The sequence below is a fragment of the Cnephaeus nilssonii genome, assembly GCF_951640355.1.
Source record: "Cnephaeus nilssonii genome assembly, chromosome: 21".
Classification (NCBI taxonomy): Eukaryota; Metazoa; Chordata; class Mammalia; order Chiroptera; family Vespertilionidae; genus Cnephaeus; species Cnephaeus nilssonii.
Genome location: NC_137092.1, coordinates 6,870,291 through 6,896,321, shown reverse-complemented (window position 1 = coordinate 6,896,321; position 26,031 = coordinate 6,870,291). Strand labels below are relative to the sequence as shown.

General features: G+C 43.1%; 2 protein-coding genes across 2 annotated transcripts; one reads left to right on the top strand and one right to left on the bottom strand.

Annotated features, from left to right (window-relative positions):
• Window positions 1–2,345: 2,345 nt before the first annotated feature.
• Window positions 2,346–15,684, bottom strand: ATP5PB (ATP synthase peripheral stalk-membrane subunit b). Its single transcript, XM_079761249.1, has 7 exons — window positions 15,532–15,684; window positions 15,218–15,254; window positions 10,818–10,963; window positions 8,069–8,232; window positions 7,516–7,641; window positions 3,694–3,873; window positions 2,346–2,754 (listed from the first exon to the last, which is right to left on the bottom strand). Exons 1-7 carry the CDS (start codon window positions 15,569–15,571, stop codon window positions 2,677–2,679), a joined length of 771 nt encoding a protein of 256 aa, XP_079617375.1. The 5' UTR covers window positions 15,572–15,684; the 3' UTR covers window positions 2,346–2,676.
• An 80-nt stretch (window positions 15,685–15,764) lies between these two features.
• Window positions 15,765–22,805, top strand: WDR77 (WD repeat domain 77). The gene is made up of 10 exons (XM_079761245.1): window positions 15,765–16,048; window positions 16,295–16,480; window positions 17,700–17,841; window positions 18,027–18,076; window positions 18,850–18,920; window positions 19,059–19,113; window positions 19,543–19,614; window positions 20,335–20,443; window positions 20,952–21,020; window positions 21,763–22,805. The coding sequence occupies exons 1-10, from the start codon at window positions 15,934–15,936 to the stop codon at window positions 21,920–21,922; spliced, it is 1,029 nt and encodes a 342-aa protein (XP_079617371.1). The 5' UTR covers window positions 15,765–15,933; the 3' UTR covers window positions 21,923–22,805.
• The last annotated feature ends 3,226 nt before the right edge of the window (window positions 22,806–26,031 follow it).

Below are 26,031 nucleotides of genomic sequence, written 5' to 3'. Positions count from 1 at the left end.
TCTCCTACACTGCAGGAAGTTCACTTATGGTGCTCCTTTCACCCCCAGCTTTAACCTGAGGAACACATATTGTTCAGTGTCTAGACTGTAAGCTCAGTGGACAAAAACTATACTTGTCCTACTAGCCCTAGTTCTGAGCAGTGCCTGGCACTGTGGGCTTTTCCTAAATGATTGCTGAATGAGATTGCTGTTTCCTCACTGAAAAGCTTCATTCTTTCAAGGTCCACCCTTACCTCGCTAGTTTCAGTGGAAAAAGTTCACCTTCTGTTGAAGGCTAATTCCTCCACTTGTCATTTGAGCATCGCTTCCACTCAGGGACTTGACTTCTACCATCCCTCTGCTATCTTTCCGTCCTTCCTTCTATGGCCTTTTCTTCACAGCTATTATTTGTCCCAGCCTGTCTCAGCTTCAAACATTCCTGAGCCCCCTGTGGCTCCCTCTGGTTACCATCTACTGGGGTGAGTAGTGCTCTGGAAATTATTCTACATAGATCTATTTCCCCACTGCCTTCTAATCCTCCAACACCACTATCACCTACTTTCTGTCCCTGCCATTCAACCAAAGCTACTCTAAGGAAGGCCACCCAAGACTCCAAGCTATGACCTCTATGGGCACCTTTTAAAAATATATTTTTAATGATTTCAGAGAGGAAGGAAGAGGGAGAGAGACTGAAAGATCAATGATGAGAAAGAATCATTGATCGGCTGCCTCCTGTACACCCCACACTGGGAATCTAGCCTACAACCCAGGCATGTGCCCTGACCAGGAATCAAACTGCAATCTCCAGGTTCATAGGTCGATGCTTAACCACTGAGCAACACCGGCGGCTGGGCTCTGAGCACTTTCAATCCTCTTAATCTCCTTGAGAAATTGGCTCTTCCTATGTGAAACTCTCCAGTCTGCTGACTTCATGGCCCTGCCCTCTCCTGGTTTTCCTCCAATGACTCCCTCTTTCGCAGAATCCTCTCTGCCATTCCTCTAACACATGTTCTTTCATGGCTCTGTACTTAGCCCTATTTTCTTTCCTCAAACAGACGTCCTCCTGTATTCCAAATCACAGTAAATAGTGCCTCCTTTTCTTCCCTCAAGCGAGAAAACTGTAACTCAATTCACTCCTTCTTCCATAGCCTCCCTGCTCAAGTCCTACTAATGTTGCCTCTAGTATTTCTCAGTAATTCTTCTCTTTCCATCCACACTGCTAAGGCCTTTAGTTAAGGTCTTCAATGTCCTTTAGTTAGAATGAGCCAACATCCTCTCTCCAAACCACCCTCTAGTTGCTACTGATAGTTCTGAAACAAGATTCTAGGTCATCATTTCTCTGCTTGAGACCTTTTTCATTGGCTTCCCCGTCTTCAGAACAAAATCTAACTTCTAAGCATAGAATTTAGGGACTCAAATATAATTCCTTACTACTTATGTTTCACTCTTTAACTTCTTGAGTTGAAAAAATGTTACTCTCCTCCAGTGGCTTCTCTACACTCAGATGCTGCTCCACCTTCCTGGATTCCAATCCCAACTTCCTTGGCTAACTTTCTCTCAGTGCCAGCCCAGACACCATTTCTTTTCTAACCTATTGCTTTTCTGTTCTCCATGTTTTACTAGATGCTTTCATTGACTTCTTAGGACTAGAATTTTTGCTTTAAGTTTTACTCATTCAGGTTAACATTTGACAGGATAGTTGTGGTGGTTCATAACATGTCGATTTGGTTAGACCAGTGGTCGGCAAACTGCGGCTCGCGAGCCACATGCGGCTCTTTGGCCCCTTGAGTTTTTAGCAAAGGCCAGCTTAGGAGTACCCTAATAACAATGTACCTAGTTTAAGTTTAAAAAATTTTAAAAATCTGAATATAGTTTAAGTTAAAAAAATTTGGCTCTCAAAAGAAATTTCAATTGTTGTATTGTTGATATTTGGCTCTGTTGACTAAGGAGTTTGCTGACCACTGGGTTAGACTGAACTATACTTTCCAGAATTCTCTTCCTTGAATATTCTAGTGCAGTGGTCGGCAAACTCATTAGTTTGCACTTTCTCTATACACTGAGCCAAACCAGCTATGGCTATCTGCTGGATAATTAAGAGCAATTTTAAGACACATTGAGTCCATAATATTTTCCATTGATATACTACTAAAATTATAACAAAGTAAATGGAATGGCTTGATGTACAATATTCCCTTCCGTTATTTTAAGAACCTTTAAATTGTCCATAACCTGTCAGTTAGCTAGAAACAGCTTACCAATAATAATGGTCTTATAAACAAGAAGATCATTTCAATGACATCTTTAATTTTTATCCATATGGCAAATGTTGAAATAGTATTTCAGAAGATTATGCAATTTGAAAAAACCTTGTTTCAACTGTCATTTTATTGTTTCAAATTTAATTACAAATTTAAATTATAACTTGGTAGTCTTTAGTCAGGTACCAAATTGTAGTAAAAGGAAACTGCTTATTCAAAAGTGATCACAGAACTCAAAATGCAGAGCAAGAAGGACAATAAACATCTCACTGGCCAATAGATTGTTTTAATTCTCTCACTAGATGAAACTCACGCTTTTCATTTTTAAGTGGGGTAAACTGTAACTCCAGCAGATGGCGATACAGAAAGCTTTTGTCACAGCCTAGTTTCCAGTCAGTCACTCAAGTGTTTCTAGCTGTCTCAGTCGGGATAGATGCATTTACATAACTGGCTGTGCTTGAGCCTTCTTTGCAAGCAGCTTTAGATCTGAAATGCACTTGGCAATCGTCTCCTTTTCCTGTGATAAGGAAAGAGAAATCTGGTTAGATCTTTCCAAATTACGGAAGGATATAAACACGTAATTCTTATCTCCTACAAAACCTTGCGATTCTTACACAATGTTTAGTTGTATTACTGACTTAATATAATAGACTATTAGGAATTATTTACTTATTTACACAGGGAAGAAACAATTTATTTTAAGAAAATCCAGGGGATTAGTTAAAATCCCCTGGCTCATAGCTTTTATAAGTGAAATCCTTGTCGAGTTTGAAGCCAGTTACTCCTGTAACCACATGCCATCGGTGTGAGCTATACAGCTCCTTGAAAGAGAGCAAACTAACATTAGCAATACAGAATTATTAAGAATGAAAATAACTTTTTATTTTCTGCATTTTTTAATATTTTCAAACTTTTTAAAATAAGTATATGTTATTTTTACAAGTTTATTAAAAAAACAATTCATTAATATAACACTATATATCTGGGAAAGAAGAAGTCATGTCATAAGTAAATAAAGAACATAATTTTTAAAAAGGAAATCAAGTTTAGGTAAATAGAAAAAATTTCTGTTCAAGACCAATAAATCAGGTGTTGGGAAAGAGGAAATAGAATGAAAATCATGAAATTAGAAAATGGAAGGGGCTCAGAAATAGCCTTGTCCAGTCCCTTTTATAGAGAAATTAAATGTGTTGGTTAATGTTTCCCAAATGATGAACTTGATCACAGTCTGCAACACCCAGTGTTCTGAACAATCTATTTTTCTGACCTGAGATAAGAGGCCTTTAGCCAAACTCCGAAGGAGGAGGAAGCCACCCAGGTAGCTGTGCAGCATTTTCTAGGTTCCACCATTCAGAAAAACCAACCAGAGATTGCCTCTAAAAACTCCTGGCTGGGCCACCAGCGGACGCCTGTCAGAGATACCACTCCAAGTCCAGAAGCTTCAAACACCATGTACCTGCTGTGCAGAGATGCTCTGTACCACATGCTTCTCCACCCACTGCACCATGTGCTCTTGTTCCTTCCGACGCATCATATTCTGCACAGAGATATGATAGTCCATGCGACTCTTGACCTCCTTGTATACTCTATGCAGCCGTTCCCGGTAAGTAACCTCCAAGGCCATAGCAATGTTATTCTGAAGCAAAATTAAGAAATGATGAAAACTGTTTGCACTTCAACTTTTAGTTTACAAATTTTTTTTATTGAGTGTAATTGACCTCTATGTTAATTTCATGCATTTAGTAATTCTGTATTTGTATATACTGTGAAATGATTACCACAATGAATCTAGTTAACATCATACCACACGTAAGTTTCTGGATTGTTATCTTTACTAGAAAAGGCCCCGTCATGCTCTCTTTTTCTACTTTTGTCAAGTCATTTAATAAGATCTTTAATTCATTTGAAATTTATTTTAGTAGGAGGCAAAAGGTAGGAAACCAACTTTATACTACTGACAAAGGTACCCATTTGTCTTTCCTCCACTAAGATGAAAATGCCATTGATGTAAACTGCCTTATGTGTTTAGGTCTATTTCTAAATCGTCTCATCTGACTTTCTATTCATATACCAGACTGTACTATTTCAAGTTCATTCTAATTTTATAGTGAATTTTAAAGTTTGGCAGGACTGTTCCTCATAACTTCACTTTTTCAGAATATCCGTTAAAATTTTAAATTTTCTATTAATCAATTTGTCCAAGTCCCAACATCCCATCTCTATCTCTTAGTATTTTCTTTCTAGGAATGTGTTAAAATTTAGAGATTAAAGTAGAATTGATGTCTTTATAATATTGAGCCTTCCAATCTCAGAGCCTCATACCTCACAAGCACTTCATAAAGGGAAAAGATTATACATTTCTAGTTAAGTTTACTCCTAGGCATCTTTTTCTAAATGGTTTATCTTCCTCCAGTGTATTTTCGGATGGACTGCTATTTGTATATAGAAGGCTACTGATTTTGTTTAATATTAATTTTGTATCCAGACACCTTGCTGAATTTGCTTGTTTTAAGAGTTATGTTGCTTCTCTTAGGTTTTCTAGGTATATAATTAGGTAATCTATAAGATTAACTTTGCCTTTTTGAATTTTTATACCTCTCGTTTCTTTCTCTTCTCTAATAATATCAACTCATGCCTCCAGAACATTATCAAATTAATAATGGTGACAGGAACACTGTCATTTCCTCGTGTGTGATGAGATTCCTTACAGGTCTGCCTGTCAAATGTAAAGGCTTGGTATGTTAATCTCACTTAGGCCCTTAATACTTCCAAGTACAGTTCATTAGTCCATTCCCTCTCCTGATCCTCTTTCCCCTCAAATCTCTATCTTCTTCCCTACTTCCAGCTGGCAGCAAATGAACTTCCTGTTTCACTGAGAAAGAGGAAGCAATAAAAGAATTTCCACAAGCTTCTACCACCACATAAAACATCCTACCTGAATCTACACTCACATGCGTTGCCTTTCTTTCTGTAACTATGGCTGAACTGTCGTCTACGCTCTTGAAGCCAACCCCTCCACTTGTGCATTCTATCCTAAGCCCTATTGAAGGACATCACTCCAGCAAACTCTCCCCTCTCCTTTCTTGCATTAATTTTTTTCTAACTTCTATCAGATGCTCATATGTAATGATACTTTCCTTTTTTTTTCAAATCTCTCGATTCCTACATCCTCCCCTCCTAACTATTAACTTCTTTGCCCACCATTTCAGTAAAACTCCGTGACAATTTTCAGTTGTCTATACTGACTCCAATTTCTTTTCTTCCATTTTCTTCAACCCACTCCAATCGCTTCACTAAAGTAGCCCTTACCAAGGTCACCAAGAACCTCCATGTTGCTAAATCCTATGGTAAATTCTTAGGCCGTTTATTACTTGACCATAAGTAGAGGGACTACAAATTGAAACAATACTTGTTCTTACCTGTTTTTTCCCCTTGTGTTCCAAACTTATGGATTTAATCGCCACCTGTAAGCTCATGACTCCCAAATCTGCAGCCTGGAATTATCCCCATCAATTCCAGACTCATATATCCAATGACCCTAACTCTACTTTACCAACTCACTGGCATTTCAAATCAATGCATACAAGACCAAAGGCTATCTGCAACAGGACAATCAGAGTGATCCTTCAAAACGTAAGTGAGAGCATATCACTCCTTTGCTTAAAAGCTTCAGTGACTTTCTCTCTCCTTCAGAGTACAGGTCAAAGTTCTTCCAGAAGCCTGTAAGACTTTATATGATCTAGCCCCTGGCCACACTCCACCTTGCTTTTTTTAAAATTCTCCTCCTCACCCAATCAATCTACTTCAGTTACATTGGCCTCCTTACTTTCCTTGACTATACTGAGCAAGCTTCCAGGTTTAGGGATGACATTACTAATGTTCTTCCCTCTGCCTGGAATACTACTTCTCCAGAAATCCACATAGCTGCACCATTACTTCTTGCGGTTTCTGCTCAAAAATCACATTAAAGGCCTTTCTAGACTGCCCAATAAAATAGTAACTTTCTCCTTCTAAAATCTCTTTCCCTTTAACATTAGTTTATTGCTCTACATAGCACTTATTACCAATTGACACTCACATCTGATCAATTTTTTTTCTGTCCTTCTCTCAACCCTTGGCTAGAAAGTAGATTCCACGATGGCAGACTTTGTTTTGTTCTCTGCTGTAATCCCAGAACCTGTCTTGACTGGTGTCTCCATAGAGGAAGAACTCAATTATGCATGAGGCAGATGCATTCTCTGGTTGTAACCTAATTATGCATGGAAAGAGGTTTTAAAACATTCATGTGCTTAAGAATCTTCAGGCATCCTGTTTTTAAACTATAGATATCTGGACAGCTCCTAGCAGAGGTTCTGATTCCATAGGTCTTAGAATGGGTCCAAAAACCTGCACCAAATGACTGATGCTTGTGTGGTACTGAGACCACACTAAGAAATATTGGACTAGCCCTAGCTGGTTTGGTTCACTGGATAGAGCGTTGGCCTGGGGACTGAAAGGTCCCAGGTTCAATTCCGATAAAGGGCATGTACCTTGGTTGCGAGCACATCCCCAGTGGGAGCTGTGCAGGAGGCAGCTGATCAATGCTTCTCTCTCATTGATGTTTCTCTCTCTCCTTCTCCCTTCCTCTCTGTAAAATATCAATAAAAATATATTTAAAAAAAAAAGAAAAAGAAATATTGGACTAGAGCCTTACTATTCAGATACTTACTTTACCTTTGCATGTCATTTTTCATGTCATGGGTATTTCTATAACATAAAACCTCAATATAAGGACATATCACTTTAAATATCAGGCATAAAGTAATGTACTCAAAGTAACAACAAAATATTTGGACATGTTCCTAAAGTGGTTTTAAAAACTAAATATTTTGAATCTAATTCTGCTCTGACCATGGTAAAAAGCTCTACTACTACCTGAAACTGCTTATAAATTTGGAATGTAAGTATCAGATTTTCTTACAGCAAACATGTTTCCTCGTGACGTGATTTAGACAGTGAATTCCATTCTTTAATCAGCTGTAACTTAATGATTTTTTTTCTTTTGTGTGGATTTATAATTTTAGCTCTTTCTAATTTTAGAGTAATAACTAAACATTTACACACCTGATAGGTCTTTAATGTCTAAACAGCCTTAACTGCCAACCCCCACCTAAATCTTCTCTTTTCTAAATAAAATATGCTCAATCTCCAGCCATTCCTCATGTAAGAGAGTCTAAATTTTTTTTTAAATGCATGCAAATGAGTAACTTCATTCTCCTTAGAAAGTTCTGAAACCTACCCTCTGGACATCAAAAAGGTAATGGCGCTTTTGAACCAGTGCCTGCTGGGACTTCTCCATAGCAATTGCATCCTGGATGCCTTTGATGGTAGCCTGCTTCGCTTCTTCTAGTTGGGCAATTTGTTGCTGCAATTATGATATTTAGAACAAAGATCAGTGAAAGTACCAAGAGTAATAAAAAAATTCATTTTATTTTTCCTCAAAGTTATAGCCCTCACTTATAAAAACACAGAAACATACACACATATAGGGAGAAATGCACAAATTGAAAAGAATTGCCCATGACAGCTACACAATATCTGTTGAATGAACAAAACCATGGAAAAGCTGGAGAAAGTTTGGTAGATTTCCAAAAATTTATGATTTCTGATCTCAAATTAGTAACGTATCAACACCTATAATTGTACTCATAATTAGATTAATTTCTAATTACATTGAATATATATATATACACACACACACACACACACACACTCATATCAAAAACATCACTTGATGGCCTTGATACTTCTTCTATGGTCTCAAATGGGAAATAAGGTTTATTGGTTCTTACCTCATTGAGTTTATCAGCAAATTCCCCAATAGAGGCACCATATTTTTTAATGATATAGACAAGCAACCCTATTGTTGATACAGCAGAGATGGTGTCTGGAGTAACCACATATATTTCTTTGGATAGAAAATATAAGATAAGCCCAGTTCCGAGCACATAGGGTCCTAAAAAAAGAAAAAGTTGTTTTATGATGGGTAAGATAGAAAGATAATTCTGCATTTAATTAAAGGCCAAATAATGATTAAAATAATTGTATTCAAAGACAGAATACTGGATTGAGAAGCATTATGGTAGAGTTGAGAGAACAAGGATCCGAACTCAAAGAAATCTGACTCTACAACTTTAAGAAACCGGGGAATATAAGTAATTTCTAAGCTTAGATTCCTCATCTGTAAAATAGAAACAGTACCTTCTTCACAGGGTTCAGGAAATTAAAAATAATGTATGTAAAGTGCCTAGCACAGCCTGGCTGGTGTTGCTCAATGGCTGAGTGTTGACCCATGCACCAAGAGGTCACTGGTTTGATTCCTGGTCAAGGCACATGCCCACGTTGTTGGCTCGATTCCCACTAGGGGGTGTGCAGGAGGCAGCCAATCAATGTTTCTCTCACTGATATTTCTATCTCTTTCTCCCTCTCTACAAAATCAATAAAAACATATATTTTTTTTAAAAAATTAATTGCCTAGCATAGCTGCTCAACAAACAGGAACTATTCCAAAGATGTCAGGTAACTTTCAGAAGTAATTTGTTCAGCAAAATGTACAATTTATTGAATGGGAACATTAGTCAGGATAAAATTTATCTACTACTGCTTATTTTTATTGACTAGGAACCTGACACTGAAGATAAAAAACAACTACAGCTATAAAGTAGTATATACATAAAAAAGGAATAATTAGATATCGGGGTTCTCAATTCCTATAGCATCTTCAAATCCTTTAAATATAGCTATCCTTTGTTGCCTCCCAGGACACTAAGCAGAGACAAAGCAGACCAAAACCCACATATAACTTTTGACACCCCCCCCTCCAAATTTAACTACCAATAACCTTCTGTTGATGGAAGCCTTACCCAATATCATAAACAGTTGAATAACACATATCTTGTATGTTATATGTATTATATGCTGTTCTTACAATAAAGTAAGTTAGAGACATAAGAAAAATACATTTACAGTATTTATTGAAAAATATCCACATATAAATGGACGCCTACAGTTCAAACCCATGTCAAGGGTCAACTAGAGTTTCAAAAATATTTTACCCAGAGTTTCCCATACAATGTTTCAAGTTTTTTTTTTTTTTTAATTTGCCTTCTTTATATAGATTTTAAATGTGATTTTGCAAAAAAAGGTCTTCACATGTAACATTTTCATCATCTATGGAGATCTGGGGACACTAACGTTTCTTGCAATTTCAGTTAGGAAAATGCTAATCCCTGGAGGGTTAAAAAAACACACCCTCGTTTCCAATGTTCCACAGTCCTAGCAAGGCAGTGCATGTAGCAGAAAGGACACTAAGCCTAATTGGAGAATCTGGATTTAAGTACAACTCAGTTACTAAAGAGAGAATAAATTTGGTAAATCCTTGGTTTCCTAGTTCTTCTGGGTAATTAAAATGTCTTCATGGGACTGTTGTAAGAATTAAATAGTGTTAAGTGAAAGTATATTTTCTCTCTATACATAAAAGCCTAAGCAACCATTATGACCGGTCGCTATGATGTGCACTGACCACTAGGGGGCAGACGCTCGATGCAGGAGCTGCCCCCTGTTGGTCAGTGCGCTCCCACAGGGCGAGTGCTGCTCAACCAGAAGTCAGGCTCAGCTCAACCAGAGGTCGGGCTGCTGGCTAGCAACCGGGAGCTTCTCCTGCCTTCATGTCAGCGCTACCTAGGCAGGCGCAGTGGGGTTGGGATGAGCAGTAGCGGCAAAGCACCGGCCCTGGCTCAGGCTCCTCTCCAGACACCTGCCACTTTGCACACTGCTACATCCCTCGGGGGATATTGGACTGCTGGTTTCGGCCCATCCGACATTCCCAGAGGGGTCCCGGGTTACGAGAGAGTGCAGGACAGGCTGAAGGACCTCACCAGTGCACGAATCCGTGCACCGGGCCTCTAGATGCATTACAAAAATGCAATGTTTCACAACACTTTATGCTTTTTTGAAAGGGAAAAAACTGATAAACACAGCCCACTTTCTGTTTTCATGCTTACATATACAATTAAATACACTCTACTGCCTTACCTGGCTTTATTCTAATCCACAGCTATTTCTATTAGACAGTATATTATACAGTTACTTGTTTCTTTATTGTGTATTCTACAATAGAATGTAAGTTCTGTGATGGCACACCACTGCATGCCTAGACCAATGTCTGGCATAGAGCAGGAATTCAATAAATTTAGTATATCAACAAATGGAGACAATGCTAAAAATCGAGTTAAAATCCCAAACAAATTTATTCCAAAGACAAGTTAGAGCAACTAAATTGTTATATTGAATCACTTCCACAATTACTTTTAAAACAACTGGCTTGAACAGAGGGGGAGTGAGAGAGGAATTGGAACAATTTAGAGAGAACCCTAAAACAAACAAATGAACATTAAAAAATTCAGGAACCTTGCCATACCCTTCGTTACATGGAGGACAGTAAAGGAGACTACGAGAGGGGTCAGACTGAGGGCTGCCCAAATCCTAGGTTAACATAAATCACACAATCCAACATACTATCAATACTGGGCAAATGCTCACCTGTTACACCGGTTTTAGGGTAAAGAAACTGGAAGAATTCCTCAGGGATCAGTCCAAGACGAACTTTTCCTCCATATTCAGGAAGAGGTGGTACAGGGGCAAGACTTGGCTGCCCAGTGTGAAAGATTCTTGTTGCTTGCAATACCCTAAGGTAGCAATTACACAAATTTAAAGCCTATTCGTTAAAGAGAACACAGTGTATGAAGTTAGTAGAAATAATGAGTGGGGATAAAGACTGAAGCAACAAGAAAGAGAAAGAGACCAAGAACAGAAAGGTCATAACAGAAAGAATAGACCAAGAACAGGAAGGTTAGGGTCTAATAATTAGCTGTGTGACAAGGGCAAATGACTTACGTAGTCGTATGTAATCGTCTACCCAAAACTAGAATCCCTTCTTAAGTCTCATCAGTCATCTATTATCAGCATGGAAATAAAGAACATAGACCGAAGGCTGACTATCTAGGTTCAAATCCAAACCTGCTTAGAATGGTACTTGGCATGTGTTCAAGTCCTATGTAAGTGGTTAACTATTACATGTCCACTGTGTTATGAGCTCCCTGTTGGCAAGAACTTTGACCTTTTTGAATATTCTCTGGGATGGGGTGCTGACCAACACTATGTGAAACAGGTTTTTTTTCAGTGTTAGGTAGCTCTAATTATGTTCATCTTTGAATTGAATGGCTATGTATGTCTTGAAACCTCCTTTCACTGGTTCTGATTTTATTTTTCTCTGTACGAAGATAACTCTCATACTAGTGTATCTGGGTTAAACATCTCATTCCCCACACAATCCTGACTGTCCACCACAAGGAGCTCTCTGATTTTGTTTACAAAAATTAGGTACAAATACTCTTAACACAGCATGACCAAATCATTCTTTCTACAAATATACATTCTGAACTTGCTATTGCCATTATTGGGCTTGAACTATTGTATTGTACTACAGTGGATTTGCAAATTATTCTTGTACTGAAGTAGCCTAAGATTCCATTTTTAGCAGTTATAGCAATTGGTATCTCATTAGGTTTCTGATTAAATAAAATCCACTAATCATTTTCCTATTAGCTGTCAAGCGTAGTCTCCTTCAAATACTTGGTATGTTTTTGTCCCCCCTCCCAACTCTCTGTACCTCTATCCCCTTGCAATGTAAGGAGTTTATATTATTTCTTTGATTTTGGTTCACTGCTTGTCTTTTTAACATTATTGTTTTTTATCTTTTTGAATTACAGTTTACACTCTATAGTATTTTGTTTTAGTTTCAATACCCCACCAACTTTTGAAATCTGAGAATCATGCTCAAGATTCTTTCATTTAAATCAGGGTTTCTCAACCTTAGCACTACTGACAGGACTATTGACAATACTTTGGTGTAGAAGACTGTTCTGTGCACTGTAAAGGGATTAGCAGTATCCCTGTGGTCTGTACACACTAGAACAGTGATGGCGAACCTATGACACGCATGTCAGCACTGACATGCGTAGCCATTTCTGATGACACGGATGAAACATTTGCTGCTCCTGAGAATGAAACATTTGCGAAATAATGTTTTTTCCTCAAAGTGACACACTACCCAAGTTATGCTCAGTTTTTTGGCGAAGTTTGACACACCAAGCTCAAAAGGTTGCCCATCACTGCACTAGAAGCATCTAGTGTAGCATCCCCCCTCCAAATGTCCCATGGAGGGCAACACTGGCCCAGGCTGAGAACCACTGATTTTAATCACAGCACTGGAGAATTGGCTTTAGGTTGACACAAATCCTCTCCTCAACTGGCTGTCATAGTTCAAGCCCTCAACTCCTGCCTGAACTTAATAATCCAAAACCCGGTCTGTCTTCTTCTGGTCAAATACCCCTTAATCCTAGCCCCTAGCACACTGCTGCCAATATTTTTAAAATGCAAATTTTACTTAAAGCCTACAGAAAAACAAACTACTTAATATAGCACACATGATTGAGCACCTGTCAAATTTTAGACCCTCACCTTCCTTCATTCTCCTATCCTCTAGCCATAAAGAAGTACTCACAGCTCTCAAAAACCAACAAAAAACAAAAACATGCGGCATGCTGTTCCTTCTGCCTGGTATGCCTTTCACTTAATAACTGCCAAATCCAACCAGCCTTCAGGACATCTCTACTAGATCCTTTATCAAGGCCTCTCCAATCTTGGGGTAACACTTATTCATTCCATCAACATTCATCACTGACTTCCTACTTATGTCAGGCCCTGAAAGCACAGCAACAAGCAGACAAGCCCAGCCTTTAACACTTTTGTAAGGGTGTGGGGAGTGTGTATATCGTCTGTACACACTTCCAGGTAGCCATTTCAGGTTCTATGAAGGAAAACGGAGCAAGGTAAGGGGGCAGGGAGCAACAGAGTGGGAGCAAGGCTTTTTGTAGGAGGCCAGAGGACATCTGAGCCACTGACCGACCTAGGGGAAAGAGAGAAGAGCAAAAAATAAGCTCCAGTTTTAAAAGGAACAGCAAGAAGGCCATATGGCCGCAGAATGAGCTAAAAAGACAGTGAATAAAGAGGCATGATAGGATCAGCTCATTTTGGGCCTTCTGGGTTATGCAAGTTTGGATTTTATTTCAAGTGGGATGGGGAGCTCTGGAGGGTTTATGGGGGTGGGGTAGGAGACGGACATAATTCCAACTGGGAGAATGGGCCGTAATGGGAAAGAAGAGATGCAAGGAGACGACTAGTTAAGAGACTACCGGAATAGCCCCTGTGAAAGTTGATGGAGGTTCATACCCTAGGAGTGGTGGCGGGAGAAGTGGTCAGAGTCCAGGTATAATCTGGTGGAAGAACCTTGCTGATGTATTAGATATGGAAAGTGAAAGAAAGAGAATTTGAAGATGTTCATTGTATCTTATATATGAATCTTGTGTATTTTATTTATTACCTGTATTATAATTATTTACTTGTTTGTATGGAATCTTTTTTCTCTGATAAGTTAGAAGCAGTCGATCATAGCTTTATTACATACTCAAAAATTACAGATAGATTAAAGCCACTTTTTCAAGCCACAGAATAGTTATATTTTGCAAGATTTACGGTTAAAAACAGAAATTACTCCCCAAATGGACAGGTTTTATGAAATAATATTAACATAACAGCTGCTAATATTTACTAAGCATACACTACGTATCCAGCACTAGTTTTATAGTTTCACAGGAACTAAGTCCATTTTAATTTTCATAACCCATAATGTACAATTATCTCCATTTTGCAGATGAGGAAACAGAGGTCGCACAGCTAAGTGGAGAGGCCAGGTGTACCTCTTTCTTCTAGCTCTGGAGTTTTTATGCTAAACCAGTGATTTTTCAAACTTTTCATCTTGTGGCACACATAACTAATTATTAAAATTCTGCAGCACACCAAAAAATATATTTTTGGCCGATCTGACCAAAAAAAAAAAAGGTATAATTTTGATACATTCACTTGATGTCCATTGTTGTGTGGGCTGTCGTCATTTTTTTATTTGACAGGGAAGAGAGGTCAGTGCCCTTGACTACACAGTCAGGTGTTGCATGTTTTAAAATCCTTGTGACACACAGGTTGAAAATCGCCGCTCTAAACCACTGCTCTATAGGTACCTCCTCTCTAGACTGTGAGCTCCATAAAGCCTTACTCATTTTCTATCTCTGGCTATCTGGGTGGCAAATAAATAGCTATTGCATCAATAGATTTCCCTAACTCTTATCACCTGGCAGTAAAAGTCGGACTCTGGGAGACAGACTGCAAGCAACTCGCTTCATTTTTGTCTTACTTTAAAAAACCTGTTCACTCATATGTGGGATATGAAACAGAAAGCAACAAACTAACAAACAAAACAAATAAACTCAAAGACACAGACAACAGTCTGACCAGAAAGGGGCTGGGGAAAGGCTGAAGAGGGTAAAGGGGGTCAAATATACGGCGAGGGAAGGACACTAGACTTTGGGTGGTGAGCACACAATGCAATATACAGGTGATGTATTATAGAACTGTGCACTTGAAACTTAATGTTATTGATCAATGTCACCCCAGTAAATTTAATTAAAAACAAAGCAAAAACTTGTTCTTGGGTATGCAAAAATTCTGATAGGCGCTCTGATTCGCAATGTGGCAGTTCTGTCTAGCTGAAGGTCACAAGGGAGAGGGGCGGGGCTTAGAAGACATCAAACCAGTTCATAGTTTAGTTAGAACACATCACCTAAACGCTTCATCTTTGCCATTCTGTGATACGACGATATTCTAGGACAGTTCAGAAGCCCAAGTGTGTGAATGAGGCTTTACGCGTTCCAAAATTACCTTAAAAAAAAAAAGGTAATTTCTGGCCCAAAGCTAAGAGGTCACAGAGAAGCGAAATGCGAGGACAAAACAAGGAGGAAGGGGAGTATTACGCCCCTCTCACTTACCCTGGGCCGAGGAGGGCGGCGCTCTTCAGAGAGGGGGCTGCAAAGACACACGGCGCAGGTCAGCAAGGTCAAGGTGACATTTACTTTGCCCCTTCCTTGGTCCCCGCGAGGCCCGACCTCTAAGGCCACTCACCTCTCTTTCCTGTCCCCGGAGACCTCACGCTCACCTTCCGAGCGGCGCTAATTAACTCCCCACTGAGGCCCAAGGCTCGCTAGCGTTTCTTCAACCACTTTCCTCCCACCCACTCCGCGTAACCCTAGACGCGCTTCTCTATGGTCACTCTGATAGCCCCAACCAGGTCTACACCTCTCACCCGCTGCGGCGGCTGCAGAAAACACCACCCGAGACAGCATGGTCAGCGAGGGCAGGCTCGGCGGTCTTGGCGTCCCGGTGACCTGGACGAAGGATTCTATCCGAGTCCGAGCAAGATGGTCGCCCGCAAGTCTCGCGAGAAGAGAACGCGAACCTTCGTTCCCTCAACTTCCTCTCAGATTCGTTTTTCTCGCGATAAGAGGCACGTAGCGCCGGAGTACCAGTCGCGGAGGGCGGCGGCCGGAAAGCGGAATGGAACCGTAGAAGCAATTCTCGCGAGATGTAGAGTGCCAGTAGCCTGTCCAGAGGGGCGGAGGCCCAGGGGGTACCACGTGGGGACTATCGGAGCTGAGTCTCCCGCGGGCGTCCAGTTTGGGTCTAGGTTGGCACTGAAACCGTGGAGATGAGGAAGGAAACCCCGCCCCCTCTAGTGCCCCCGGAGGATCGCGAGTGGAACCTTCCCCCTAATGCACCCGCCTGTATGGAGCGGCAGTTGGAGGCTGCGCGGTACCGGTCGGGTGAGCCGAGATCCCGGGCCTGGGGCTCCCTCCCCTCCCCTCGGGGCGACCCTTCCCGAGACTGTTCCTCCTGGCCCGCCCCCGCCCCTCCTGCCACCCTGATCCATCCCTCGCTGAACTCAGTCCCCAACCGTGCCCCGCGATCCTGAGCTCACATCCAGCCTCAGCCCGCGTGGTTTGCTGAGCTGTCGCCATGGAGACGAACCCTCACATTCCCCACGCGCTGACAGCTTGTACCTCCCTTAGATGGGGCGCTCCTGCTCGGGGCTTCCAGCCTGAGTGGCCGCTGCTGGGCTGGCTCCCTCTGGCTTTTCAAGGACCCTTGTGCCGCCCCCAACGAAGGCTTCTGCTCCGCTGGAGTCCAGACGGAGGCCGGAGTAGCTGACCTCACTTGGGTGGGGGACAGAGGTATCCTAGTGGCTTCCGATTCAGGTGAGTCACTTTCTCCTCAACCCCAAAGGTGCAATGAAGGCCAAGGGGGACAGGTCCGGCTAGGTTCAGTCTTTCATGCCCCACACTCAGTGCATGGGGTACCTTGAGGCTGTTGGTCCCTAAGGAGAACTCCTGTGTAGGTGGGAATACCTTTTCCAACATTTTAGATTGCCTGGTGGGAGTTTCTAGCAAAACTCATAACAAAATTAAGAAATGGGTTGGAACCATTTTTTTTCCATGTAACCTGTCCCATAACCCCCCAATCCAGATCAAGGATAATCTTAATCTTAGAGATAGGGTTGAAGCCAATCTCTGGTGTCTCTTTCCATATTTTCCCATTTTCTTCTGAAATGTCTCTATTCTGCTTCCTTTGTTTTGAATGTCAGACTCAGTAGTGGAGATTTTGTTATTTTGAAAAAAGATCAGAATTGGCGTGTTGGCAGGCATTACATGAAATTGAAAACTGAGCCTCTGACAGTGGCGCTTGAGCACTACATATATTCAAGACAACTTTTGGGGTGTTTTCAGTACTTAACCAGTCACTGTGCAAGCCATTGAGTTATTCAACGTGTTTTTAAAGACTCTGCAAGGCATTTATTTAAACCGTCCAACAAATCGTCCTATACAATAAGAGAGGAATATGCTAATTATCCATTACGCCCTGAGGCATAAGGACCAACCACATAACTGCTGGAGGGTGGAGCAGCTGGAGAGCTACAGGAGGGAGCAAGACAGTAAGCTATTGGGGGGGGGGCGCGGGTGGCGAGGAATGGAGGAGCTACTGCAGGGCAGCAGCGACCTACAGGTACAGGGATTCGTGCCCAGGGCTACTAGTATTTATTATCATTGGGAAGCTTTAATCACACTGGACTGTGTGTACATAGACAATTGTGGAGATGTCATTCTTTTTCTCCCAGGAACTTATTTTCCAGTATTTTCTCACTGGAAGTGGGGTAATGGATTTTACCAGCTGGCTCATCTTTTCCTAGAAGCCTTCCCCACCTAATTGTTTGGACTGTTATTAGGAAAATAGTAATACCAGCATAAAGGCAAATGGCTTGGAAGTTAGCTAATCCCTCTAATAATAGGGACTTTGCTTCTATCGAAATAACTTACTTTGTTAGCTTGGTGACAATGGACTACTGGAATCCTAGAAGTGAATTGCTGTGTTGGTATAATTCAAGCTTGTTTCCTTCACCCTCCATCCTCTTCCTAACAGGTGCTGTTGAACTGTGGGAGCTGGATGAGAATGAGTCGCTCATTGTCAGCAAGTTCTGCAAGTATGAGCACGATGACATAGTGTGTACAGTCAGTGTCCTGCGCTCCGGCACACAAGCTGTTAGCGGTAGCAAAGACTTCTGGTGGGTCCTTGTTCTCAGCACTCCTGTCTCTAAGCCTCCTTTGGATGTCTTCACTGTTTGATTAGCCTTATTATATAACGTTTGAGACTCATTATAAGATCCCAGTGACTAATTATGGCATATCTATAAGGTTTCCCTGGAGATTTTGCAATCCACTGAAGTATCTGTTTCCTTTTGCTTCTTAGCATCAAGGTCTGGGACCTCACTCAGCAGATGGTACTGAATTCATACCGGGGTGAGTGCCCACTCTTTTTTTCCCGTTTTATTTATTTATTTATTTATTTATTTATTTATTTATTTATTTATATTTTTATTGACTTCAGAGAGGAGGTGGGGGAGAGAGAGAGAGAGAGAGAAACATCAATGATGAGAGAGAATCATTGATCAGCTGCCCCCTGCACGCCCCCTACTCGGGATGAGCAGGCAATCTGGGCATGTGCCCTTGACCTGAATCGAACCTGGGACCCTTTAGTCCGCAGGCCGACGCTCTATCCACTGAGCCAAACCAGCTAGGGCAGCCGTTTTATTTTTTATTTTCTTTTTGGACTCTTTTTTTGAACTTTGCTTGGATGTTAGGGGGCAGCAGGTCTTCGCTCTCCTGCCTAACTACTATAGGCAGCTACTCATTCACTTGGAGGAAAGAGAACATTCAGGAAATCTAGTCTCTTAAAACTTAGTGTCCAGAACTCCCATGAGGCATGCGTCCTGCAGTATGAAGAATACTCTCCTAGGATGTTGACTATGAAATCTTTCACTGTTCCTACTCAGCCCTAATTTCTCTCTCATTGTCTTTGCTAATTAATTTTTCCCAAGCCCTTTTTAGGTTTTATAACTCCATCAACATCTCCTCTTAGGTTTTGTTTCATTCGAAATCTCTTGTGAAATTTATTAAATTGCATCATGAGCCTAGGCCTGCTTCTCCCCCTCCCTCCTGCCCCTTGATAGGATCTGGCTGCTGGATCGTAGTGGCTTCAGCTGCTCTCACATTTCTCTCCCCCTCCTGTACAGCTCACTCCGGGCAGGTCACCTGCGTTGCTGCCTCTCCTCACCAGGATTCCATGTTTCTTTCATGCGGTGAGGTGAGATACAGCCTCTTCTTCCCTTCCCACTCCCCAGCCGCACTCCAGCCCCCGAGGCCAAAGTCTAGTGTGGAGACCTCCTGGCCCACGGCTGCTGCTTTGGATCCTGAAGCCCTTTTTCTCTTCCTCTGCTTCTAGGACAGTAGAATTTTACTCTGGGATACCCGCTGTCCCAAGCCAGCATCACAGATGGGTGAGCCTGAGAAAGCGCGGTGGGAGAGTGGGACTGGGACCACCCCGGAGAGGTTTTCCTTGGCCAGAGTCAAAGGGAAAGCTGTCAGATGCCAGTTGCTGTGACATAACTTACATGACCACTCTCTTTCCCACTGAGGCTCTGCTGACCTCAGAGGAAGGGCTGGTTCCTGGGTGGGTCAACAAAGGGGTCAGAGTTGAAATCTTCATGCTTTATGCTTGAAACTTGCCTGCGGCTTGTGTCCAGAAAGGGCTAGGAGGCTGGTGGGTAAATGGAAGTTATGAGGGTCAAGGATGAGGACCTGGCTGCCTTGGTGGCTTTGAGAATCGGAATAAAAAGTTCCTGGGAGTTAGACTGACGTCACCTGAGAAGCATCTTCTTGGAGCTGGGCTCTGGGTCTCATACGGAACCCTCTTCTCTCCTTTGCAGGCTGCAGTGCCTCTGGCTACCTTCCTACCTCACTAGCTTGGCATCCTCAGCAGAGCAAAGTCTTTGTCTTGGGTAAGGGAGCACCTCAAACTGCGTGTTGACTCTAGGAAGGGGGAGGATGAGAGAGGGAGTGCCAACTCCCTAATGCACAAGGCTCTGGCTTCTGGCTCGGCACACCTGGCCGCCACATGAATGATGCTGACGGGGGCTGGAGAGGGGGACGATCCTAACGTGGTTTTAGTTCAGCTTTGGACAACATGGTGATTTCCTCCCCCGGTGGACTTGAATCCTGATTGTTTGTTCTGGCTCTTGTATCCTGGGTATGACTAGAAGTCAGTGGGCCACAAAGCACGGGGACCATGACACAGCAGGTCCTTGAATAATGTCACCTCATTCAACATCGTTTCATAACATTGATGAGATGCCACGGGAACTTAAATCTTGTTTATATCACCGAGCCTATGCAAATTGGTTTCATTATATGTTGTCTCACTTAGAATCACAATCAATCGGTGATGTTAAGTGAAGACTTACTGTGGGGGGAATTTCGTTCTGTGCATAGGTGTGCTATCATGGTGACAGGGTTTGCGGTTGAACTGATAACTACATCATCCATTAATTTAATTTTCACAACCACCCAATGGCTACTTATTCCTACTTAACAAAAGAGAAAACTGATCCTCAGAGTGGTTAACTTGTCCAACATCGCGGGACTAGCATTCAAATCCAGGTCTGGCTGAATCCCAACGCCCGCACTCCTAACCACTGCGCTGCGCTCTTGCTTTTCTGCAGGTGATGAGAATGGCACTGTCTCCCTGGTGGACACCAAGAGTGCAAGCTGTGTCCTCAGCTCAGCTGTGCACTCCCAGTGTGTCACTGGGCTGGTGTTCTCCCCGCACAGGTACTGTTCTTTGTCATCAGGGCCTGCCGGGGACACCTGGGCACAGCGAGGGGACTTGCTTATGTCAGCCACGCATAGGAAGTTCCTTAAAGCAGACCCAGCTCTGCTGAGGTTTCAGAATGTCAACGGTCTCTTAAGACGGGTCCTTTTTTGGGTTGTGCAGTCCCTGTCTGCAAATGGCTAACATCCAGCTCAGCACCCACCACAGTGAATAGTGCAGGCTTCTGGGACAGTGTGGTTGAGAAGCCTGTGTTTCTGGGTTATTGCTGGAGCTGCAGGGAGGGAGCAGATGGGGTGGTTAGTTGCCAGGACGATTGTCCACCCTGGATTTTTTCCATTTCCCTCAACTTGCCTTGGAACTTAGAATGTCGACTTGAGTGGTAGCCAGACCTTAACCCAACGTGGGGATTAGGCCCCCTTCTCCGGTCACTTTGGAGTGGGGGTTGGGAGCTGGCCCATCGGGGTTTGTCTTGGGACCCATGGGCTTCCCTTCCACTCCCTCTTCTAGTGCTCCCCTGCTGGCCTCTGTCAGTGAAGACTGCTCCCTGGCTGTGCTGGACTCGGGCCTGTCCGACGTGTAAGTGCAAGGGGAGCTCTGTGAGCGGGAAGCGGGGAGGGGAGCAGCGGTGCCAGGTCCTTTTCCTTTTCAGGAAAGTGCATTGTCTCTCTCAAGGGGACCAGGTGGGGGAAGCGGAGTGTTGGCCTTCTCCCTTCTGGGGCTCTTTCACAGCCGCTCTGTCCCTGGTAGAGGAATGTGGTGGCGGGCGGCATTTCTGAGACTGACATGCCATCTCCCAGGGGCAGCCTGCCCTCTTCACATAAAGAATCGCTTAGTGCAGTGGTCGGCAAACTCATTAGTCAACAGAGCCAAATATCAACAGTACAACGATTGAAATTTCTTTTGAGAGCCAAATTTTTTAAACTTAAACTATATAGGTAGGTACATTCTTATTAACTTAATTAGGGTACTCCTAAGCTGGCCTTTGCTAAGAACTCAAGGGGCCAAAGAGCTGCTTGTGGCTCGCGAGCCGCAGTTTGCCGACCACTGGCTTGTGAATTGGAGCCTGTTACCAGGTGAAGAGCACCAGATAGAAGGTCTGTGTGTCTTCCTTCTTGGCCATGACTTGCGGTCTGAGCTTGGCCCATGTCCCTGCTCTTGCTGTAGCCACTATTCCTGTCTATGAAAATAAGGTTCAGTGAGGTCCTCTGGGGGGGTCATACCTATGACGAAGTGTGGGTAATACATCCCAGCAATGTGCCTGGATCTGGTGGGTGCTCTCCTGTCCCTGCCACGCTCACTCTTGCCTTTCCCCTTCTAGGTTCAGAAGCCGAGCCCACAGAGACTTTGTGAGGGATGCTACTTGGTCTCCGCTCAACCCCTCCCTCCTCACCACCGTGGGCTGGGACCACCAGGTCATCCACCACCTGCTGCCCACAGAACCTCTCTCAGCCCCTGGACCTAACAGTGTTGCCAAGTAGACTGGGTTTAAGGCAAAAAGCAAGTCCCCCAGGAGTAGCCTCGCCCTTTGCCCTCTCAGTCTGAGAGACCACACAGGAGCCTTTTCAAATCCAGGTCAGCTGATACCCCAGACCTGGGCAGTCACTAGGCGTGTCTCTCAGCCTGGGGTGGCTGATTCTGGGATCCCGTAGTCATAGGGGAGAAAAACTATCTGGGGAATGGATAGGTATGTGTGTCTGAATGTGTGTGTTTTTGGTTGGGAGAGGGAGGAGGATAAAAAATCCATCCCACGTCGTTCCCGAAGCCCACCATCTCCACCCCCTAAAAAAGAGTTCATGAGGCTTTTATGCTTCCCATGTAGTTGTGTGTGCGGAATCAGCTAGCTGAGTCTAGATGAGATGTGGGCATTCCTGGATTCTAGAAGCAGCTCATATACTTCTCAGATGGAAGCAGCTTAATTTTTTTTATAGAACTTGATTCACTTTTAACATGGGCAGTGCTTCCATTCACAGAAATCCAGGCCAGCTCAGCTGGAGGAAGAGCCGGCCACTCACCACAGTTTTGCACATCTTGCCATTAAACTGAGTTCGACCTCCATTTTCTGGCCGAATAAAGTTTGGTGCCTGTGTAGTGCCTTCCCACCTCCCACAGAGTTGTGTATGTGAGAGATGAGAGTTTTTCTATCATAGAGGCCATAGTTGGGGATGGTGGAGAGCTTAAGGGCATTTCAGTTAAGTTACAAACTGACAGACAGACTTGCAGAGAAATGGCTGCCACCTTTCTTACCTGAAAATAGCCTGGGCCTGACCGCTCCTGCCTGGGCCCTTTCTGTGGATCCCGGCTGATGAAATAAAACGTTTAGGCTTCGTGGGCCTGTCTTTTCCAACGCGTCGTACGTGCCGTTACACATGTTTCCCTTCTCAGGGTATCAGTCCTCCGCCCCCAGAGCAGCTGGTGGGAACTTCAGCTAAACATTGGGTGACTGGGGTTGGACTGGCTGCTACCGCCAGTTAGAAATCATGGATCAGTTACTGAGCGTATTGAAATGAAATATAATCCATCATGTACTTTGGTACTTGCAAGTTCAGCTTGGCAGAAATCGCACGGAACTGGGCAGTTTGAGGGAACATGGACACATTTTTATAAGTAAATATTCCGGTCAAGCATGTCCTTTGGGAGGCACCATGTGATAAGCATTAGAACTTTAGTTTCCAAGTGAACTTTCCCATTTCTGTAGAAAGAACCCTTTACCTGGGTTTGGACAGAGTACTGACCTCTACTGCTTTATTAAAATAGTCTTTTTTTTTTTTTTAACTGCCTCAATTTTTAAATAATTATATAGGAAACTAGAGGCCTGATGCACAAAATTTGTGCAAGGGGCTCGGCCCTTGCAGCCGTGGCTTTGTCTGGAAGGTTGTCCAGAAGGTCGTCAGGCTGTCTGGTCTAATTAGCATATTATGCTTTTGTTATTATAGGAAATTATATTTTGGGGGTATTATACATTTTCTAATACACATTAAAATAAACATATACATATTAAAATTTTTAAAACCTCATATACAACCAAAATTATATTTGACATTAAATGTTGGAAAATACTGCTCTAGTCTATTTCATTCATTTAGAGAACGTGGTAAGGCTCTGATATTTACACTGATCTGTAGCCAGCGCTCAAGTTATACCAATCAACCAACTGATCTTGTTAAAGTCATACTTCTCCAGTTCTTTCGTGATAACTCATGAAAGGTTTGGTCAAATGCTTTGTTAAAACCAAACCACTTCATGTCTGTGGTCTTGTCTTCATCTAGCAGTGTTATACAGAAGGGGTTACACTGGTGTAGGGACTTCTTCAGTAAGTCCCCTGTAAGATTTGTAAATGTCTTCTCATTGCGTGAGAACAGGCTAAGCCCCAGCAAGGAGTGTTTCTAAGTATCCTGGTGGGTGTGTAAAGATGAAAAACAATGGTTGTATTCTCTGACTCAAGGAGAAAGATTGAGAACAAACAGAAACATGCTACACTGATTTTCAGCATAACCCATTCAGCTTCTTACTATTCATCATCTGCTGCACACCTAGGGGCATAGTCACCCACTCTTTGGCACGGTCATCCCTGAATGAAGCAGAGGTCATTCCTGGGCATCCATTGTATCTTGGCATTTTCCTCAGCATTATCAGTCCCTTCTGGAGGTATGAAATGGTTAGGTCTGATTTCCAGCCTTGCCCACTGCGACAGAATAGGAGCCCAGAGAACTGACCCTGGCGCAGGTGAATGAGGTTCAGATAGGCAAACATGGCTCTGTGATGGGTACGGCATTAATAGCCAGTGCCCCTGGCAGGAGTCTGGGTAGAAGGGCATAAACCGAGTGTGAAATCTCAGTGATGTGGAACCTGGGGCTGGGGGGCGGGTGGTGGTGGTGAGAGGAGGCTCAGAAGAAGAGAGGGGTAGGCATTCTACATCAAGGAGGTCTTCAAAGACAGTCAATAAGGCCCCAGAAGCCTGGCAAGACTGAGTGAGGACCCAGGTCCTAGGAAACAACTGAAGTGCCCACAGCATATAGATCAGGAAGAGAAATCAAAGCAGAGACCTAGTAACAAGAATGAGGGCACATGGGCTAGAAACTGGCAACAACTCAGAGCAAGGTCCCTAGAGTTAGCCACACCAGGGGTCACCTAACCAATGGTGCAGGTTGTTGCCAAGCTGATCCACTGTTGCTCTCAGAGGCTTAATTATCCCCTGACTTAGGTTAGCAATAGCCTAAGGCAGTGGTCGGCAAACTCATTAGTCAACAGAGCCAAATATCAACAGTACAACAATTGAAATTTCTTTTGAGAGTCAAATTTTTTAAACAAACTTCTTCTAACGCCACTTCTTCAAAATAGACTCACCCAGGCCGTGGTATTTTGTGGAAGAGCCACACTCAAGGGGCCAAAGAGCCGCATGTGGCTCGCGAGCCACGGTTTGCCGACCACGGGCCTAAGGAATGGAGGGTGGGATGAGTGCACAGGTGGGACTCCAGTGGCCCCGGTGATGGTGCTGAGCAGGAATTCATCTCAAGGCAACAAAAAACTCATGTTTTTCCCATTGCACCCATCCAAGAAAGACGAGAGACACACACACTTCTGCAAGAGAGATCACACACACACACACACACACACACACACACACACACACCTCCAAGAGAGAGAAAGAAGGACACACTAGTTCTTGGGATGTTCACTAGGAGCCCTTTAAGAGCAGAAACCGTTGTATTAGATCACTTGTACTAGATACTCTCGGAGTGCCTAGCAGGGCCTGGCACATGCTCAAGGAATATTTGTTGAACAAAGAGAGTCACAGTCTGTGTTAGATGGGCACCCCATGAGGCTCTCCCAGAGTTTCGGTGAGACTTCCTCGCCCTAAACATTCTATGCCCTTCATTGTTTTTATTCCGTGATAGCCAAGCAAACTGCTGATAGAAAAGTTGATCCTCCTGGTTTCTTCATACTGGAAGGGAAGCAGATCCAGCCACTAGTCATCGTTACTTTTCTGTGACATTGACTGCATTGACATCTGGTTAGTACCTTGGTGACGTGGACTAGTTGAGAGTGACAGTCTCTGAGCATGGACACCACATTCTCCCCATTGGCTCATCTACTGGCTCAAACACTGTGGATACCAACATTCAGGTTTTGTCTTGAGAAATCAAAGCATCTCCCAACATTGGGTCTATTTCACTGAGTGATGTCCCTGTTCGTACCAATCTCTGCCCTCTCCTGACCAAGATGCTTCATGTCAGCTGATGTGTATCATCAGGTGTGAACTGTTATTCTTCTAACAAAGTGCAGAGTGAGCTACTCTATCGTGTCCCCTCCAGCCACGTATATTACCTGCCTGATGAGTGTCAGCAGTTGAGTGTGAGAACCCTGCTCCACTGGGTAGCTCATCTGGCCTCCCCAACAACAGCCACCATCCCCTGAGCCCTTATCTACCCAGCACTGACCTAACACTTCCCAGACATTATATCTTCCATTCCTCTAGAACCCTATGGAGTCAGTATGAGCTATCATTTCCATTTTACGAGCGTGGAAGCTGAAGCTCAAAGAGCTAAGTTGCCCAAGATTATAAAACTTCTAATCGGAGACCCTGAGA